The sequence below is a fragment of the Lissotriton vulgaris genome, chromosome 5, assembly GCF_964263255.1.
Source record: "Lissotriton vulgaris chromosome 5, aLisVul1.2, whole genome shotgun sequence".
In the NCBI taxonomy this organism is placed as follows: domain Eukaryota; kingdom Metazoa; phylum Chordata; class Amphibia; order Caudata; family Salamandridae; genus Lissotriton; species Lissotriton vulgaris.
Genome location: NC_141693.1, coordinates 1,718,617,913 through 1,718,638,302, shown reverse-complemented (window position 1 = coordinate 1,718,638,302; position 20,390 = coordinate 1,718,617,913). Strand labels below are relative to the sequence as shown.

The 20,390-nt window shown below is 48.0% G+C and overlaps 1 protein-coding gene across 3 annotated transcripts in view; it reads right to left on the bottom strand.

Moving 5' to 3' along the window:
• Positions 1-18,998, bottom strand: part of SLC25A39 (solute carrier family 25 member 39) — a 114,946-nt gene extending 95,948 nt beyond the window's left edge. The window contains exons 1-3 of one of the 3 annotated variants that reach the window (XR_015296054.1): positions 18,859-18,989; positions 14,276-14,422; positions 6,909-7,014 (exon numbers count right to left, since the gene is read on the bottom strand). Coding sequence is in view for 2 of the 3 variants with exons in the window: in XM_086923913.1 (XP_086780039.1) it covers positions 6,909-7,014; positions 14,276-14,287 (118 nt within the window). In the remaining variant the exon portion in view is untranslated. Of the gene's footprint in view, positions 1-6,908; positions 7,015-14,275; positions 14,423-18,858 lie in introns of all 3 variants that reach the window. The other 2 variants (XM_086923913.1, XM_086923914.1) reach the window with 2 other exon arrangements.
• Between the last annotated feature and the right edge of the window lie 1,392 nt (positions 18,999-20,390).

Sequence of the window (20,390 nt, the reverse complement as noted above, 5' to 3'; positions counted from 1 at the left end):
GCCTCGGGGGACTCTCAGCCTCCCACTGACTCCTGCTCCACTGAGCCAGGTAGTCAGCCCCTCCACCTCTCTCACTATACTGGGACCTAGCTGGGCTACACTGAGCCTCTTCCACCACGCTGGGCTGGAAGCTACCTGTACCACTATTGTTGGACTCACTCTCCAATGACTCTACAGAACCTCTGGCACTCTCCCAGCGCTCTGCTTCTTCTGCCAGGGTGTCCGGATCAGTCAACCCACATTCCAACAGGTGTAGGCGCAACTCGGGCAAACAACTACTAAGCACCTGCTCTCTTAGAACCAGATCAAATAGCTTATCAAACTCAGATTCCATGTGAACCTCTAACCATTCAGCCAGTGCACCTTGACATTCATCCACAAACTCCCCCCAAGACTGGTGAGACAGTTTCCTACTGCCCCTGAATCTCAACCTATACTCCTCCTCTGGGGAAACAGGTACCAGACTCTGGGAACTGGGAGTGGGATTTCCTGCACTGAGATTCAAATAGCTGCCACCACTGGACTCCACCCTCCCTGGGGGATCCAGAAAAGGATGACTGCGGTCAGGGGATAACCTACACTCTAGGGCTATCTTCTCCCTGGCCAAGGCCCTCTCAGCCTCTGCAGTCCGCTCATTCACACCCAGCTGCGCCATCTCTCTGGCATACTCTAACCTGAGCTTCTCCATGGCCAGCTGGTGCTCCCTCTCTTCTCTCCTATCCACCCACTCCTCTGGGGACAGGGAAAGGGATGGGGTGCTACATCTGACACTGGACCCAGCAAGGGATTCCCTATCTAGGGGGTACTCGCTCTCTGCTGGCGCCCATCCACTGTCAAACTCACTCTCCACTTCAGACTCTTCAGGGCTCCCCTCAGACCCACCACCCTCATGGTGTGCGGTCCGGGCCCTCTCCCTCTCACTGTGCTCACGCTCCCAGTCACTCTTCTGCCACAGGATCATGTTATCCCTAAGCTTGGACTGGGTGTCGGACTCACTCACTGGGATGTCTCTCTCCTTACATAACCGTACCAACTCATGCACACTGTACTTAAACAGGCCACAAAGGTTAAAAGGAGGTTCCATCTTGACAGGATGCTCACAGACACGTGCAACACAAGGGACCTAGCAATCTGAAGTAAAAGTACACAATTCCAAAACTTCCACACTCTCCTTAAAAAAAGAACTCACTCATGCGTCCAGGGAACCACACCATTCATCCACACACACCCTCCCCTCGGATCGGTAAGGCAGTTTCTACCACCCCTGACTTCTCAACCTGACCACATGTGACACAGGTACCAAACTCTGGAAGCAGGGCAGGGGACAAATGTACTGAACACAATTATCAAATGACACTCTTCAGAAGAAGCAATAATGGAATTTTACCAAAAACACAATAATCCCCAAAATGTGGTTATCTAAAATGCAGAGTTTTGTAGTGTGGCCCGTTGCCACTGTGGTACATCGCAAACACAAATCCTTATCCTCACCGCTTGCCGCCAATGTTGGAAACGGGATCCCCGGCTGGCCAGGGCTTTCGCCAAAGTCAGTCAGAGACCACTACCTCCAAGTCAGGGCAAGGGAGTCACACACCAAGGTAACCCCTACTCGCCCTCTAGGTAACGTGGCGCGAGCAGTCAAGGCTAAACTTGGAGGCGATGTAAGTTAAGTATCTGCGCACGCACCCCAGCAACAACAACCAAAGGCCCACCACAAAGGAAAACTCCACACAAGGTTATATAAAAATAGCCTTTGTATTATAATAAATATACATCAGATAAAACACACATCTTGTTACACTGTGCCAACAGGCACGGGCGGAATTTACAAGGGATATTTGTACAGGACAGGGCCACTTGGACCACTGTCAAGGGTATCAGCACTTTTAGAAGCAATACTTTCAGAAATAGCACTTTAGAAAGTAAAATCACTGTAGCACAAAATATAAACATAGAGCACACAACCAGTAATCACTGGTAACAGGACCTCACTAGCACCACCTGTACTAGGGAGAAAACAACCACCTACACATCACAATACCTGTAGAGGTGTAAAAACAAAACACATGATGCATTAACATTCAGAGGTGTAGCAATAACATTGCGCAAAACTTAAATCAGTCACCACCTGTGACAGTCCCTGTGTCCCAATGTCAGGGCCTAAACGTAGCAGTTGCCCACAAAGTGCTGGGCAACTGGTTCAGGGAAAGTTAGGGCAACGTTGGAGCCTCTCTGGGCTCAAGAACCACCACTGTGGCACTGCGGAGCCTCTCCGGGCTCCTGTACAAGGAATGGTGCCCTGAGCCTCTCTCAGGCTCTTCACAAGAATGGGCAATGAGCCTCTCTGGGCTCACAACGCAAAAGGCTGGAGCCTCTCTGGGCTCCAAAACGAGGGAATGGCACCCTCAGAGCCTCTCTGGGCTCAAAGAACAAATGGCCCCCAGGAGCCTCTCAGGGCTCAAAACACCAAGCAATGCCCCATAGCCTCTGGGGCTCTACACAAGGTGGGCTGTCCAAGCGTTGGAGTACCCCCTCTGGGGACTCGGGAGAAATGTGCCTGGATCGGTGGAGTCCCTCTCGGGGGACTCTAGGTTGCCAAGGTGCCCCTGAGCCCTCTCTGGACTTTCTAAGAGCAAATGGTGCCCTCACGAGCCTCGTGGGCTCTTGAAACACAGAATGCCCCTTTCCGTTGGAGCCTCTCTGGGCCCGTGAAGCAAGTAGCCCCTGAAGCCCTCTGGGACTTCACAACAACTGCCCTGGCGATGGAGGGGAGGGGCGGAACCCGACAACGTGCCCCGACGCCCTCCTCTTCCCAAATGGACAGAGCCCCACTCACCGGCTGTTTGGGGAGGCGGTGTCTCTGCTCTCTCCTTGGTCGGACCTCTTGTTCCTCGCGCCCTCTCTCCGTAGAGGCAGACAGGCAGCCGGACTTCTTCCTCTCGTCTTCTGGGGGAGTGCACCGGGGCGCAGGGTAGGCTCCTGCCGGCCCCGGTGCTCACAACAGCCGCTACTCCTCTTGCGTGGGAGGCGGGGTGGGCTCCCGCCCTCCCACTTCCGGTTCCGGTTGTCCCGGAGGCCCGCCCCTGGCTTGCCTGACTTCCTGGTCGGGCGCCGGGCGGCGGCAAAAGCGATTTGCGGGCAAATGCCGGGTGGGCACCGGCTCTGGGGGATAAAGCGCCTCCAAGCGCAAAAAGGGGAACACAGCGCTCCCAGCGCTATACTCCAAAATAAAGGGGCTCCTCCAATCACGGCGCTGATCGCCCGGCGAGCCTCCCGCAGCCACAGCCAATGGCAGCGCGGCTCCCGGGTGACGCTAGCAGCTGCTCCTCGGCTTCTCCCCGGCCCCGGGCTGCAGCAGTGATTACGGGGACGAAATCGAGGTGGGCACTCGAACTAAGTCACTTAAAAGGTGAATCTGCGGCGTGGGCAGCCGCCAGCGAGCAAATAAAGCGCTCCCAAGCGCTCCTCAGGAAAATGAAGCGCTCTTAGCGCTAGAAAGCAAATGCAGCGCTCCCAGACGCTTTAGGGCAAGGTAAGGCGCTCCCCAGCGCCAAAGGGACAGCACAAGCCCAGCAAAAGTCCTCCTAGGCAGGCAGGGGGGCAAGGCTGGGCCAGGGGCCAGCTCACTGGCCCTCCAGGCAGGGAGGCAGTCCAAGTGGCGGTTCCTCCTGGCCCCAGCAGCAGCCCCTCGAGTAGGATCAGGGAAGAACAACTTCTGTGGGCACACAGCCCCATTTTTATACAGTACATTCCTTTGTCTGAAGGTGCAGGGTGGGGGCGGAACCAGTCGCAGCTGGTTCTTGAGTACCCTTGATGGCCCAACCACCCCTTTCTTTCACTGGCAGGTCTAGGGACATCAGTCACACCACAGGGGGGCGGAGCCAGCATTGTGTGGGGGAAAACCCAGCCCATCCAGGACACAGGTACACTCCTCCCACACATCACTCATGCTAATCTCCCACTCACCACCGGGCAGACCCATCCAGACTTCCTGGAGCCTGGCATGCCAGCCAGCTCCCGCCAATCACGCTCCAGCACCCTCACTGCACACATATCTCAATGTCCAGAAGTAGCACTTCCCAACTAGACACACACATGCCGCAGACACCATCTTGCAGGATTCACTCTCACGAGTTTAAGCATACCAAACTCGAGCCTGCACTCCCCACGCATCAGGAACTACCAGGGACACACACATTCCCCATGCATTCCTATGGGAGGGCAGGCCAGCCATGCTACACGCACGCACTTTCACTCTGGGACCCAGGGGAAAGTGCGCAGAGACCCAAAAATCACTAACACAGGGTCACAAATAAGGCAAAAAGTCTAGGGGTGAACCTGCCCTGCGGGCCAAGTCCAACAGGTACTACTGCCACCAAAACGGACAATGAGGTTACGCTGTGTTAATTGTGACTGAATAAGTAGGAAGTTAAAGCTCTATATCCAATATAACATTGAGTGGCAAAAGACAAATGAAAGTGACCTCTTCACAAATGATTGTGCTTTCAAAGCCACTTTTTGACTGTCACCCTGTAATTTAAAATCGGTTCTCTACGTTACTGAGCCACTTTTCAAGGGAAGCTGGTCTCCACGGATTCATCAGTACTCTTGCTTTGGATCTAGTTCATGTACACACTATTTAGTATCACTTTCTTTTTCAAAGTCTGTCGCTAAACGATACAGTCTTTATTTTGAAGGACACACAGATTATACATACTGGAGTGAGATATTTAAGAGGTGTAAATATTCAGCAATCACATGCTTACCTGTTCCTAATTACTAGACTATTAAAAGAAGGTCGCTTCGGCAGAAATCGCACTCATGTTAGAGCTAAAAGGACAAGTACACGGGGAAAAGATACAACTGTATGAAAATAATAATTTTGCCTGTCAATGTGGACGATGAGAAAGGACCGGCCAACATCCCTGAGAAAAAGGACTACTCTCTGGCTAGGTAACGACTGACACCACACGATCTAACGGTGGCCCTATACCAACTCCCAAACATGCTACCACAGGCATTACCCACAGCTTTCAACCACTCCCCAAAATGTTGGCCCAGGTTCCGATGGAATTCATGTTCGTGGTGAATCTGCACTTTCCGGAACATGAACCTGCGCCACAAACCTCTGTGCCTCTCTGCGCCATTTGGCGAGCAGCTCAGTCTGCTCCTGAAAGCAAAACCGACGTAGAGGTTTTGAAAACGCAGAAAGCAACCAGTGTTTTTTTCTGGGGTTTTTTTGGGCAGTTTCTTTGGAAGAGCACTGGTAAATTTACACAAGGACACATTCAGTTTGCGGTTTGTTTTTGGGCAAGGGGAGATAAAGTGATTTGCCGAGACTACAACCCGATTCCTCAGGTAGATCCTTCTCCTACCTGGCAGCTAAAACCTGGAACTCACTTCCCACTCACCTTCGCCTTACTCCGTACCAGCTAGCATTCAGAAAGCAACTTAAAACGTGGATATTTGACCAGTAATTCCCCACCCCTCTTCAAGCGCATTGAGACCCTCTGGGTATGTAGCGCGCTATATAAATTTTCTGACTTGACTTGACTTGACTCCTTGCATGTTTACAATGGTCACGGGCTTGCCGAACTGTAAGAAATGTCAAGCCCTGCAGCCTGTAATTACGTACGTGTAAGGATATGGTGAAATTGTTCCATTACTGTTTAAAACAATACAACACATTTACTGAGAGGTTCAGTACCTTAAATTCACACACACATTCCAAACATGGCAAAACAGGGTACACCGAAAACTGCTGCATGTGGTAAACGTCAGTTATAAAATCTGTTATAACACATGTCTTTGAAGTCGTACGGGGAAAGAAAGACTGCATTGAAACCAAGTGCGCACATGCTGATTAAAACCAGATGGCCCATGCGCGGCGCTGATGGCTCCTGGAAGCAAAACGCTCTGGGAGTTAACATTTCCCTAAAAGCTGGGACACCCACACGCTTTTGGCCAATTGTACGCTAAAGCCAGACGCAAAGGCCAATGGCGTGTGAGCACCACATGCAAGAGCTTTCCCTGAAGCTGAAGCGATTCCAAGAGGTCGATTTCCTATGCAGCGCATGTGCGCTACCATAGGCTTGACCTAAACAACACTAGTGCTGCAAACAACACCCCAGATAAAGTATTGGTGAAGCCAATAGGTCTAGGTTTAATGTGCTTACCCATCCGGCATAAAGCACATTAGTTAGAGACACGTGGGAATGAGCCAGCAGGCACCAGTTGCAAAGCAATACCTCATGCAGTTCAATGAAAGTACTGGAGTGGAGGTGCAAGGGTACACCCAAACAGCTAATAGCTGTAGGTCAGAGATGAATAATATGGTAGGCTAAGCAAAGACATGATTGACAAAACGTAAAGCCAATGACTGAACAAGGTTGTTCAAGAAAACCAATGGCTGAAAAGAGCAGACTTAAAGCCCCCCTTTACATATATTGTTAAGACTAGGTCTGTTTGGCAGCTGTAGTGCCACAATCCAGACAACAACAAAAAAACAGACTTCCACTTTTGTGGGCTATTTCATAGAATTTGTTATTAAGTGGGACGGTACAACAGGACTGGAGTGAAATGAGAAAGAAACATTGTTTGCAACAGCTTGCCCCTCTCCCCCATTTGACTCTCGAGCTCTTCCCTACTTCACTCATAGGCTCATATAGATCCATTTTATCACATGCCCATTGCTGCCACTGATTGCTCCAAGTGTCACCTCGTCTTCCCTTTCAATTAACTCTGCCCGCACAGCATTGCCCTCCCTTTTACTCCCACCCACCCGTGTCACTCCACTCATAGGGACTTTATAGATGCAGTAGTTAAAATAATTAATTTTTCACAAGCAATCACTTCTCTTTCGTGGAAAAAACATTCATACTACACAAAAAAATGTCTGGTAGACTTACCAAACAGAGAGGTGAGGAGGGCTCCACTCCCAGATGCCAGCATCTGCTGCACAGGCGTGATGGACCCATCTGGGCCTTGCTGTCTCTTCTCCATCATGTTGTTAAACTGCAGGCGAGCGAGAAGAAGGGACATTATTAAGCAGGTGCCGAAGTGTAAGACAAGAGGCATTGAGGGATGTGGCGGGTAGGAAGTTAATAGGACACGAGTGAGAGGAATATGGCAGAGGGGAATATTGCACAGCTAGAAAGGGACGATATACAAGATGAGATAAGAAATATGGCAATGGAAGGCAACAATCTGTGAAATAAAGGAGAAGACTATGCGGTGGGAGGAGGGGCAGGACCATGCAGCTGCTGAAGGAGGAATGGAAATATGATGCACAAAGGGGGCAAGCAGCAAAAGTGGGTGGCTGCAACCTAAGATGAAACAAGAAGACTCTGGGCAGAAGCAGCAAGAACAGAGCATACTTGAAAATATATAGAGAAAAATTGTAGGCGGGAGAGATACAGAAGGAATGGCAGAGTAAAGTGGAAGGAAAGATGAATGGGTGAAAAATGAGTGCAAGAGAAAGTGGTAAGTGAGGCAGAGAGAGAAAGAGAGCAATAGAAAGAGACATGTGAAAAGAAATAGATACGAAAGAATTAAGGAATGCGCAAGATAGAAATAGAGACAGGAGGGATAACTGGAAAAGGAGACATTGACAGAGGAAAGTAAAAACAGAGCCATGGGGGGTGGGGGGGAAGGGGGGGTTGATTGGTTAAAGATAAAGGCGAGAGATAATGAACTTAAGAAGTCACAAGTACATCAAGCATTAACATGCACAGTAACCCTGGCCGTAGGACTACGCTAGCCGAGCGTGCATAGTTCACGCTACGCGAATTGCACGTGGCACAGAGCAAAAACGCTTAGCGGGCATTCTTTGTTCGCTCGCGGTCCTCAAAGTCAAATTGGCGACCGCGAGCGAGCAAAACACCGTCTCAGCGAGACTTTTTCCTCGTTCGCGATCAGCAACATCAAGTTGCCGATCGCGAGCGTAGAAAATAAACCTCCCAGCAAGATTCTCAATGCGGGGAGGTCAGGTTTCTCATTGTGAGTGGTCACGTAGCTCGCTATGAGAAACTACCAGTCCGTGTTGAGAAAGCAGCAGCTCGAGTGCAAATCTACTCGAGCGGCAGAAACCGACTGCTTGCACTGTGCAAGAAGCCGTTTGCAATGATTGCACAGTGTGGACAAGCATCTGGTACTGTGCAATCAGTGCGAACAGCATATTCCCTACCGCACTGCACAGTTTGCGTAGAGCACTTTGCGTAGCTGCGCGTAGTGCTACTACGCAAACTAAGCCCAGGGTTAATGCACAAGCAAATTCAATTGGGCTGGTGTTGAGTGCCAGCCGTTTGTCATTGTCAATGCTAGTTTTGTCATTTTTTTAAAAATAAAACATTGGTGTAGGAGGTGCAGAATCCTGGACAATATTTAAAAAATTATTTTGAAAAAGTTCAAATACTCTTTTGCCTCAAAAAGCCTACATTGTCATAGTAGTTCCTAGCTATTAAGGCAACTACTCTGTGTGCAGATGTGCTCCTAGTGAAACAGCAGAATGTTGTCACTTATTGTGAAGTTAGCCAATGGCTTTTAACCATGCCGTATGCAGTAGTGGGCGGAAAAAAATGTGAATGACTATAGCATACCACGGGATGCACAGAGCTGGCTAAAAGCCCCTCTACGGAACTACATTATGTATAGAATTGTACTTAAATCTTTGGGCTTGGTTAACGCCAGCCCTGAAAGTGAAGTGCTGAAAAAAGAAGGGCAGTTTTCTCTTCTTGTGCTCTCGCTGGGGAAGCTTGCTGCCACTTCCTATCAAAAAGATGCACCTATAAGCATATGAAAAAATATGTTGCCAATCCCTATGGCAGGGGTTTCTACCTTCGTGTAGCTTGTCCAATTATCAGCCATAGCTCAGATGTAGGTCATTTGACCCTTTAGGAACTGTACACACCACAAGCAAGCAACAGTACACAAAGACAGCCCTCCCAAGTTTCACGCATCAGGGGTTAGACGAACGCATTTCAGTGTGCTAGTCCGCATTAATGGACTGCAATAAAAAGCCACGCTTTTATAACACCTCCTGAAGTGGTCAAGCCAAAGCGCTATAATTAGCACTGAGCAAAGCAGCGTGCGATCTGCATTTCTCTCACAAAGATTCTCACTGCTGCAGGCATGGAGACTGGATCCATTCAGCATTCACGTGATGGCGTTACGAAGACTCACTGCAACAATGAATGCCATACTTTAATTTGCCACAGGACTTATAATTAGTGTGGTCCGCCCATGGCGCGACAGGAACAGGATGCTGTTATGTTTCTCTAAGTTTCTGGCTGGTGGAGTAAGCTCGCTGCTGCTCACACCACTTTTGTGCAGCTGGTCAGTATTTGGTACATTTTTTCTAAACAAATGAGAGGGGCCCCAAACCGCATAAGGGGTAGGGCATTAAATAGACCGTATTCAAACCAGATCCCCTTAAAGAATGTTTAAATACACAGAGCTGACACACTCTTCACATCCAAACTATCACCAGATCAAAACACCCTCAAAGGCCAAAAGATACACAATATAAAAATTAATTTATTAAAAACACATCAATTATTCAAGGACGAAAGACCATTGTACATCATTAAAAACACAGACTGACTGACTCCCGCTCGCTCACAGACTGACTCCCGCTCGCTCACAGACTGACTCCCGCTCGCTCACAGACTGACTCCCGCTCGCTCACAGACTGACCTGACCCTCTCTCGCTAAAAGACTGACCCTCTCTCGCTAAAAGACTGACTCACCCGCTTTCACTCACTGACTGACTCACTCTCATTCACTCTCACTGACTGACATACTCTCACGGACTCTTACTCACTGACTCTCTCCCTCACTCTCTCTAACTGACTGACCTTCACCCTTCCGTTATTTATGCCCATAACAAAAAAAAAAACCAACATGCAACCATTGGGACAGGCAGATAAAAGTTGACAGCATTGAAAGGACAAAAAAACTCAAGACATTCGTTTTAATACTTTTTAAAGGTGGTCGTTTAGTTGTACATAATGCTTTTTTGGTCATATCTAAGATAACAAAAATGCTTCTGAAACGTCTTTATTATAACTTTTCAGCATGCTTCAAACTTCTGTACAGCACAGCTTAAAGACATAGGTAAAGTCAATATCTCTGGCAAAACACTTATAAGTGTTGGCCAGGTCACACCTCTACTAAAGAAACCTACAGCCGACCCCTCTGATCTCAACAATTACCATCCCATCACCAATATCCCCACTCTCGCCAAACTGCTGGAAAAATGCGCACAACTACAATTGACTAAACACATTGAGCAATTTGATCTCCTCAACCCTTACCAGTCAGGCTTCCGAGCAGGACACAGCACAGAAACTGCGATGACTCACATAATTGACGACGCACTTCAAATGCTAGACCAAAACGACACCTGCCTCCTCATCCTTCTTGATCTCTCTTCAGCATTCGACACCGTTAAACATGAGAATCTGCTAGAACTACTAAACACAAGAATGGGTTTATCTGGAACTGTTCTCAAATGGTTCACTTCCTTTCTACACAACAGGTCGCAGAAATTCAAGAGCAAGAACCTGATGTCCTCGCCAATACCTGTAACGCTAGGCGTCCCCCAAGGATCCTCTCTATCCCCAACCTTGTTCAACCTAGTCATGGAACCTCTCACCACCCTGCTACAAGCATCCAATGTACACTTTCACATGTACGCCGATGACACCCAACTTTACCTCAAATTACAATCCCCCAATGACATCCTGCTCCTGAACTCAACAATCAGATGCACCCAATCCTGGCTTGCAGATAATCACCTCAAACTCAATGCCCTGAAAACAGAGTTCCTTCTGATCTCACCTCCAGCGAAGATATCCACCACTCAAATCTGGCTTAAACACCTAACCGCACTCAATGTCCAACCCACCATCGTGGACTCAGCAAAATCCTTAGGCATAACACTTGACACCAATCTCAACATGCAGCAACATATCAGCAAGGCAACAAAGGGAGCGAACTTCCAGATCAATATTCTGAGGAAACTTAAACCCTACCTCCCAGCCAAAGACTTCCAAACAGCAGTACAAGCACTAGTCATCCCACGAATTGAGTACGGCAGCACCGCCCTCTGCGGACTCCCCCTAACTACAACCGCACCACTAAGAGCTTCCCTAAACGCTGCAGCGAGACTCATCACTGGGTCAAAAAAGCACTCCCACATTACCCCTGACTTGAAATCCCTGAATTGGCTGCCTTTTGAAGCCAGAATACATCTGAAAATCGCCTGCATGACACACAAGGCGGTACACCTAAACTCACCCGGCTACCTCGCTCAGAAATTGACAATCTCTGGGGGAATTAGAAACACGAGAGGCACAAACAATCTTCTGCTGAAACCTCGAAGATTCCGGAAGGAAAAAACTTACAAGCGCTCCTTCTCAGGAATGGCGCCTAGGATTTGGAACTCACTCCCTCCCGAAACCAGGCGAATATCTTCCTTTACACTCTTTAAAAGAGAAGTAAAAGCTATCCTCATGGCTAAACACACTTGAACCATTATCTCGAACTCTGTTAACACCCTGCACCGATCTGTATCACATGTTTGACCCCTTTACTTATTTGTATGAGTTTTCTTATTACGCACATGAACTATTATCTCGAACTCTGTTAACACCCTGCACCGATCTGTATCACATGTTTGACCCCTCTACTTATTTGTATGAGTTGTCTTATTACGCACATGATTGGCTTTGCAGCCACATATTTGTACTGCGTGATCTATTGATCTATTTGTTTGACTATGTTCCTTCATGTACCCTCTATGTAAAGCGCTCTGATATCTGCGAAGATCTTGTTCGCGCTATATAAAACTTTGAAAATAAATAAAATAAATAAATAAATAAGTTCCCAAAGGCGAGACATATTGGCTATGCCAATACTTGGCATTTTGGAGATCTGTTCCGTTGCTAGCTCCCTCAGGCTCTTGCTTGCCCTCAAACGTCTGTTAATATTTCCTTGCTCTCCATAATCTCATGTCTGTGCCACCTTGCTTATTCACAGCTCGATAGATTTCTGCACTCTCTCAGAGCTCTGCATATGCTCCCCTCAATCCCTTTTAGCTACAGATGTGTCCCCGTGCTCCCCGAGAGGTATTTTCATTGTTTACTTCCTCAGAGCTCTGAACCATACCCTTTAGTTCCCTTGTGTTCCGCAGATGTTCCCTAGCTCTGTCAGTGTCCCCTCATTAGTCTACCGCAGTTCTGTAAACGCATGCTTGCTCGCTCAGGGATTTGCTTTGCTTTTTCTGTGTTCCCTTGATGCTCTGTTCGCCTCACTTTGGTCCCTCAGAGCTCTAGAATAGACTGCTTACCCCGAGTTTGGCCTCACCTTGCACTCCCAGAGCTTTGTAGTAGTCACTCATCGCTCAGATCTAAAATGAGCCGCTCTTTCCTCCATAATATAACTGTATACGCCTCCCTAAAATCTTACCATGAGTGTGTTTGCTTTTGTTATGGTCTGTACATCTACTCACTCAGACCTCTGTATGAACGTTTTTGCTCCATCTGTGTGCCCCACCACGCTCCTTCTAAGCTTTAGGACTGCCCCTTGCTCTCCCGGAGCCCCCCACTTCTCCAGGCCTGTATACATCTAGATCTCACAAAGCTCTACAAGCGTCTCCCGGCCCTAAGCGCTCGGGTCTCCTTTCTCCCTCACAGCCCGGTGTCTCTTTGCTCTCAAAGAGCTCTACCTCCTCGCACTTTTAGATCCCTGTAAGGGTCTCTTTACTATCTCACTGCTGTGTTTCATCATTACTCGGGAGCAAGTCTGGCGCGTTCTTCCCTCAAACTTGCTCTGTACGCATGTCCTTGTTTTGTTACCCGGTTCTGTAAGTTTTGCCATTCCCCGGCACCAACAGACCTCTGTGGTCATCTCCTTCGCAGCAGGTCTCTGCAGCACAGGCAGCTCCTAATACCCAAGGCACTTATCTCTGCATGGCTGTCTGGGTGTGTCCTACAGAAACTTTCTTATGCAAGCCTTGATCCCGCGCTGCCTTGTTCCGTAGGACGTGTGCAATCTTTCAAGAGCACGATCATGGCAAACAGCTGCACCCTATTGATAAAAAGACTGGCTGCTTGTACATTCGGCAACCGGGCACATGCCAAGGAGCTAGCTGGCAAGAAGCAGACATTGCAAAGAAGTGTGAAATGGCTGCCAAATGGACACAGCACTGCGAAGTGAAGGGGTGGCAGGACACCCTAGAGAAAGAAGGTAGAGGGGAACCAAACACCACAGCTATGCAAATGGATGACATGGCACCTCAATTAGGGCACGTGCCACAAACCAAAAGACAAGGAGGGTTCCAAAGGGAAATCGGCTAACTAGGCACTACATAGCAAATGGTCAGCAGTGCACTAGATAGCTCTGTGTCACCTCCTCTACTTTCATTACAAGAACGTGGCCCACCTCAAAGCACAATGTGGCTACACAATGCCCCAACTCCGCCATCAAGCAGCACTTATAATAAAAGCATCTGGAGAGCACATAGGCACTAACTGCTTGCACAGGCATATGTTCAAGAAGAATATCTGGAATTCCACCAGGTTCACACATCAGTGGCTGCTCTGCGTGCATTAAAGTTACCAGAAATACGGCACAGTGGCTGAACCGGGTCAATGAGCGTGGACACCAAAGAAAACGCCCAGATCCACCAGGCTCATTGGGACTGTGCTCCCTCACTGCGCGGGCGTGTGGCACAGAGCCAGGCGCAGATCTCGTTCTCTGCAGGGTTTGGGCAGCGTAGGCTCCAGGGGCTGAGCCTACACTGCGAGCCTCGAGGGCTGATATAAGATTACATCGAGTTATTATATAACGAGCCCACAGGATTTGAGGGCAATAAGACAGTTGGTATGCACCGGGCCTTAGGCCAGGGGCACCAGTTCTGTTCTACAAACTTCTTGAACACAAAGGATCAGAGGGCACCACGCACGCCGTGTACCCCGGAAACGGACTTTAGACAGTACACCTGGCACGCCGCAAGGTAGGTTTCACAGCAGGTGGTTTGCAGACCCCCGTGTACACGAACTGGGCCAGGGGTTTACGGGTGTATGAGGGATAGCAGAGGTTGCTGCACTGAGGAACACGCAGGAAAACATTGGCTCCCGGTGGGGTTTAAGGCCAGGTCTCCACCCAGTTTAGCCGTCTTTATTTGACTGCTCCGCCCCGCAGCCACTCCGAGTCCCCTCTGGAGACATGGACACGTGGGACGAACCTAGACGCAGCGCGGCGCGACACTTACCTTAAACTGCATTGGCGAGCCCCCTCGCGCCCTCTGCGGCGCTCCAGCCTTCTGTCCTCGCGCCTCGCCCTCCTGCGCCGCTCACCTTGCCGTCACGGCCACACGTAGCATACATCTTGTACTCCCACCACACTTTCCTGCGGGCTCCTGAGGGAACAAAAACACACAGTCAAGTCGGTTTGGGTTCCACCGCTGAGACCAAAGCCACGGCTACCAGCAGCAAGCAGGCCATTCCATGAAAAGCTTCCTCCCAAAGAACACCGGGGGCAGGAAAAGAAGAGGCTGCTGTACTGAGGGCAAGAGCGACCATCGACGCACGAGGCATCCCGGGCGCCAACTTAAACTATTGCAACACTTCCGTATACTGGCGACTGAGCCGCCTGCCGAAGCCATGAGACATGTCAGCCTTGTGGTGAAAGGGAACGGAAGACCAGTACCAAACGTGTATCCAGGACATTCAAACTGACGATAAATCAACGACCCAACCAAAACCTTCATATGTACACAACTCCCAACCTTCCCAAAATAATGAATCACTGGCTGGATGTAAACTGCTGAACCCACTTGAAGAAAAACATATTGGAAGTTTGGAAACTCCTTAACCTTCCCAAAAGAAGGGAATCACAGAAGCCACTGTAAGGCTATTTCACAACATATCCAATGAAAAGCCACACTACAAGGCTACTTCACAAAGCATCCCATGAAAAGCCACACTACAAGGCTACTTCACAAACTATCCAATGAAAAGCAAAAAACACTGCAAAGCTACGTCATAACCCAGACAACGAACTGAACCACTTACCCAAAGAAGAGAACCGCTCACTGTACATGGCAACTCCCCAAGTCAAAGGGGAGAACCACATTATCCGAGGCAACGTCACAACTAACTCTAAGAACCACATGATGCAAAGAAATACCAGAAACCACCTGAAGAACGCCTGACCGGGTGCCAAAACCTTAAACTCACCCTTGGAAGACAATGACACACTCTGTGGCAATTCCTGGTATTGAAACTGGTTTTGTCACCAAAGGAAGACAGACAATAACATTAAGGCTATTCCCCCACTCACATGTGGTAGTATCACCTAAGTGAAACACTCCTGTAACAATTTTCAACCCACCCAATCAAATGATATATTTAGTGATCCATTTGCTTGGGCGGTTTGAGAATTGTCACAGGAGTGTTTCACTTTGGTGGGTATACAGCAGGCAGTTCTCTTAAGATAGACTGAGAAAGCTGTACACCAAAGAATGCTTGCATTAGATGGGTTTGGGAATATATATATATATATATATATATATATATATATATATATATATATATATATATATATAGAGAGAGAGAGAGATATAGATATATATATATATATATATCTCTCTCTCTATCTCCACACAGAAGAGTTGCCCCCCTCGGAAAAGCCTCAAACAGGAAGGTTTCAATTGCCGCTTTAATGTGGAAGCAACATAGTCGGATTGTGTCGCGATATATATATCTCTCCAACTAAGTCAAAGAGGAGAACTATGCGATGTAAAATAACTCCCCAACGCACCTTAGCAAGTGAATCACTTGCTGCATGGCAACTCGCCACACCCATAGAAGAGAACCATTCACTGTACTGCAACTTTCCAACCCATCTAAAAATATAGAATTCCTCGCTGTATGGCTACAGGTTATTCCACCTGAAAAAAACAGCAATACCACCTATACAGCAGTTTTTTTTACAGAAATACTGCAACAGCCTAAGAAATCCAAAGATGAGAATCCTTCTCTTCACAGTAACTTCACAAACTACAAGCAAATGACAATTCCTCTCTAAATGGCAATTATCCAGCCCACTGGGTAACCACTCACTAATCAAACTAAAGGAGGGAATCATTCTATACACAAACTCACCAGCTCACCTAAGGATGATAATCTTTCTTCACACAGAGATTTCCCTACTGGACAGAGAGAGACTCTTCCTGCACGTGGAAAATCCTCAACCCATCTCACTAGGTCAATCTGAACGTGAACTCCCCAACCAACCTAAAAATAACCATTCTCTATACAGTGACTCCCTCAACCCGACTAAAGAAGTCTATGCAGCAACTTGACAACACTCAGACAAGGGACTTACTCAGTAGGACAATTCCCTAAACACATAAAAACAGGTCTTAGAATAACATCACCTCTAGGGATTGGTTGTGAACACCTTTCGTCCAGTACCTATTTAACACTTCACCTCCACAAAAAAGGTTAATCAATGGTCATTGATCAGTAGCTACTAAACAGGTCATATGACTAGGAGGCTACAGGGGTTCCCATTCAAGAGGAAACAAGAGGGTGAAGGAGAACTAGCGTGCCGAAGGAGAGCAATAACTACTGTCCAGGATCAGAAAAAAAAGAGACAGTGAGAGGCTGCCATGGCAGAAGATTGAAATAGTAGGGATTGTTGATAGAGAGGCAAGAAGATAGGAATAGCAAGGCAGGAACCTCTGAACAGATAAAGAGGAAGGAAATTGTAATAAAGAAAGAAAGACGGCCAATAAAGAAAAACACAAAATCAGTAAAAGTTAAAGAGGAAAGAAACAGTTTCAAACAGACGACCAATAAAGAAAAACACAAAATCAGTAAAAGTTAAAGAGGAAAGAAACAGTTTAAAATAGAAGACAGAAAGCCAGCGGCAAGGGTGGCATAAGAAAAGGCAGAGAGCAGGAGATGTGATAGCTCACTATAAGGACATAAGGGGAACGTCTGAGCAGATACAGTACCACTGGGAAGCAGGGATTATAACAAAGCTTAGGTAAACAAACTATTGCACGTAGGTGCCAGGGGCAAGGCATAGGGCAAGCAAGATCTATCGTTCTGAAAAATTGTATGGTGTTCAAGGACTTAGCACAAACTACACAAGACAGAAGGACTACCACATCAGAGAGCCAGCGGAGGATAGAAGCAACGACAAAGAGGGCAGTGGGGGCTCACTGGGCCCCAGGATACTGCAAGGAGCCCAGCACATCTAGAGAGAGATACGAGGATCTCAATATCTGGAACAAAAGCCTCAAATATACCGGGCAAAAAAGTGGAGTGAATACCACAAAGACTGCCACACAAAGTGAGATGGTAGAGGGAGAAACCGTGACAATTTGGGATAGTATTACATTCCACTATTAGTACCGTGATTCATCTTGCACAGATGAGCCCTTTCCACACCTGTATGTGGACTCTAATCTTACCATGCTTTAAGCGCCCTCACTCCTGCTCCTGAAATAAATTAAATACTCGTTTTCCAGGCAGCAACTGTACTAATCAATAACCACCAACGCACATGTGGATATATTTGTAGTATTACACTAGTCAAACATTAAAATGTAACCGTATAACTACAATCTTACATTTGATGCATAACCTACCTCTCGACGGACTGGCACAATATTTGGGCAACATATGAAAATGTATGTCATCTGTTAGTGTGTGGAATAAATGGACTTCATGACGTCGGCGAAATTAAACATGACAAACCAGTCCAACTAATGTTTTTTTATAAAGGTACATGCCTATATAAGAAACATGTAGACGTTTAAGAAATTGAACAGTAGTTCGCGCGGCAACCGGATACTTTCAGAAGCAAAATGCAATTAACACTACAGGGAGCGCTTCATAGACAATTTAATTTCCGTATTAAAAATTAAAACTTGCATCCCTGATTTCTTTAGGGCCCAACATAACTGCCTATTCTAAATCATTCCGTTTCCCTCCAGATCTAGTCAAAGCAATATGATTTTTTTTAAAGGAGTAAATAAGTTCTCGAAGTAATTACTCAGGAGGTGTAGTAAAACCGGGAGCCGCCAATAACGTCTGCCGTTGATAATCCACCGCTCAAATATTGTTTTGAACCTGCTAGTTGCCCTTCCCCCACCTACGCCACAGCTTCATTGGACTGCCTGATGCCCAGAGTTGTTGTTTCTCCATAAGGAGATTTCCTAGACAGATCTCCGTTCCCAGGAAAACAGGAAGTGCTGTAGGTCTCCGGAAAACATCTACACACCCTGGCTTCCAACCTCGAGGCTCCAAGAAGGGGGAGGGCAGATGGTATTTTCGAGAGTGATACCATCGAAAACAACAGAGGATTAGATGTGAGGTGAATTAAAGTCAAAAGGAGAGGGACAACTTCCAGCTAAGGGGCGTATTAAGAAGCATGCTTATCTGAGGTTAAGAGCACTCACTAACGGGATACATTCCTGTGGTCGATTACATTTTCTGCCACCAAATCCCACGTCTCTGTCAAGTAGTGGCTAGAATCAGATGGGGAAACAAAAATCAGAACCTCAAGGCTAGGGCAAAGGAGAAAATAAAATGACGGAGCAACAGAACGGCCAAAACAAAAGAAATAAAGCTAATGCAACAGAGATGAACACGTCCCGTGTATTTCAGGGTTACAGTTAAGAACGATGGGTCCTCTCTGGCTGATGAAACAAGCCAGGGTACTGGCAATCCGCCAAGTGGGTGACCGGTCAATAGAAATCTTTTTCCGACCTCCCCCCATCCCAGATCCGGGTCTCCCCGACTAACCGTCCCGCATCCGCCCTCAAGCCCGAGCACGTACCTGCCGCGGGGGCGGCCTCCGGGTCCTCGAACCCATGAGGCTACCGGCTCTGGAGCCGCTGCTGGATCCAGCTTCAACTGGAACTGCGGCGCTCAGCACAAAAACATGTCACTCAGCCCGGGCCGAGCAGGAGGGAACCCTGGGAGAGCCTGTCAGAGGTCCCGGACCCGCCTGCCAGCGCCGGACCACGCCCAAAGGGGCGGGGCGAGGATGTTTTGTAACAAGGGAGGAGGATGGGCTAATCCTGGCTGCAGAGGCGGGCAGCAGCCGTGGGTGAGAGGCTGAGCCTAGGTCCGGGACCGAGGTCTGGGAGCTCGCACGCGTCACACTGGTATATCTTGTCTGGGCAGGAGCGACAGGGTGAGGCACGCGTAAACATATTTCCCCCGCCAAGTCACACACATTATTTTCTCCTGAAACTTCTCAACGCCCCTACACTGTGTTCTGCAAGCAGACATTATTTTTCTCCAAGTTTTATATAGCGCAAACTCGACCCGACGGCACAGGAGGGCTTCACCTGAGCACCAGTTACCATCACCATGCGTAAAGAGAACAATTGAGGGACAGAATGCTGAATAATGTCATACATTCACCCTAGTACAGAGATCTGGGCCTAAATCCATCGTTTGTTTTGCTCACCATGCCATTCCAGTTTGGACCCAGCCATATGCAAATCAGTCTTGACCGTGTGCCCAATGGGAACAGTCCAGATCGAACTGCCAGGCCAGGTCCTCCCAGGACTGGAAACAAGCATCCATGAACTGTTTCAGGCTTTCAGCCCTCATCAGCCAGGATGCTTTGTTCGCCTTAAATTGGCAGGGTATGCCCAGACGTGGGTCCCTTGCTCACTTTGCTACTGGATTCAAGCTAGCCTGGCTGATGATAGTCGATTAGCCAGAAACCGGTCCCAGGAGGCTTATTTCCGATCCAGGGAAGACATGGCTTGGCAGTTCGGGCTGGACTGTTCCCATGAAGCTCAGGGTCAGACTGATTTGCATATGGCCATGTCTGAACTAGGGAGGCGGAGTGAGCTAAAGAATGATGATGAATTGAACTCAGATCAGTTGACTGGGGGTGAGTGCTTGCAATGTTCAACACTCCATCCCTCATCCCCTTTGGTTTTGCTTTGTTCACCCTAAGTTGGTAGGGTATGCCCAGACGTGGGCCCCTTGCTCACTTTGCCACTGGATTAAAGCTAGCCTGGCTGATGACGGCTGATTAGCCAGAAACCGGTCCCAGGATGCTTGTTTCCGGTCCAGGGAAGACATGGCTTGGCAGTTCGGGCTGGACTGTTCCCATGAGGCACAGGGTCAGACTGATTTGCATATGGCCATGTCTGAACTGGGGTGGTGGAGTGAGTGAATTCACTGGTGTTCAGGTCTGTCTTATGTATTTAAATAATTGTGGTTCTAGTTCTTGTAAGTTAATGGCCTCTTGTAAATTGTAGTCCTTATTGATACCCAGGTATCCACATGGGGAAATGCATTTTTAAAATGAGTAGTTTATACCACTAATTAAATCAAAATTAGGCT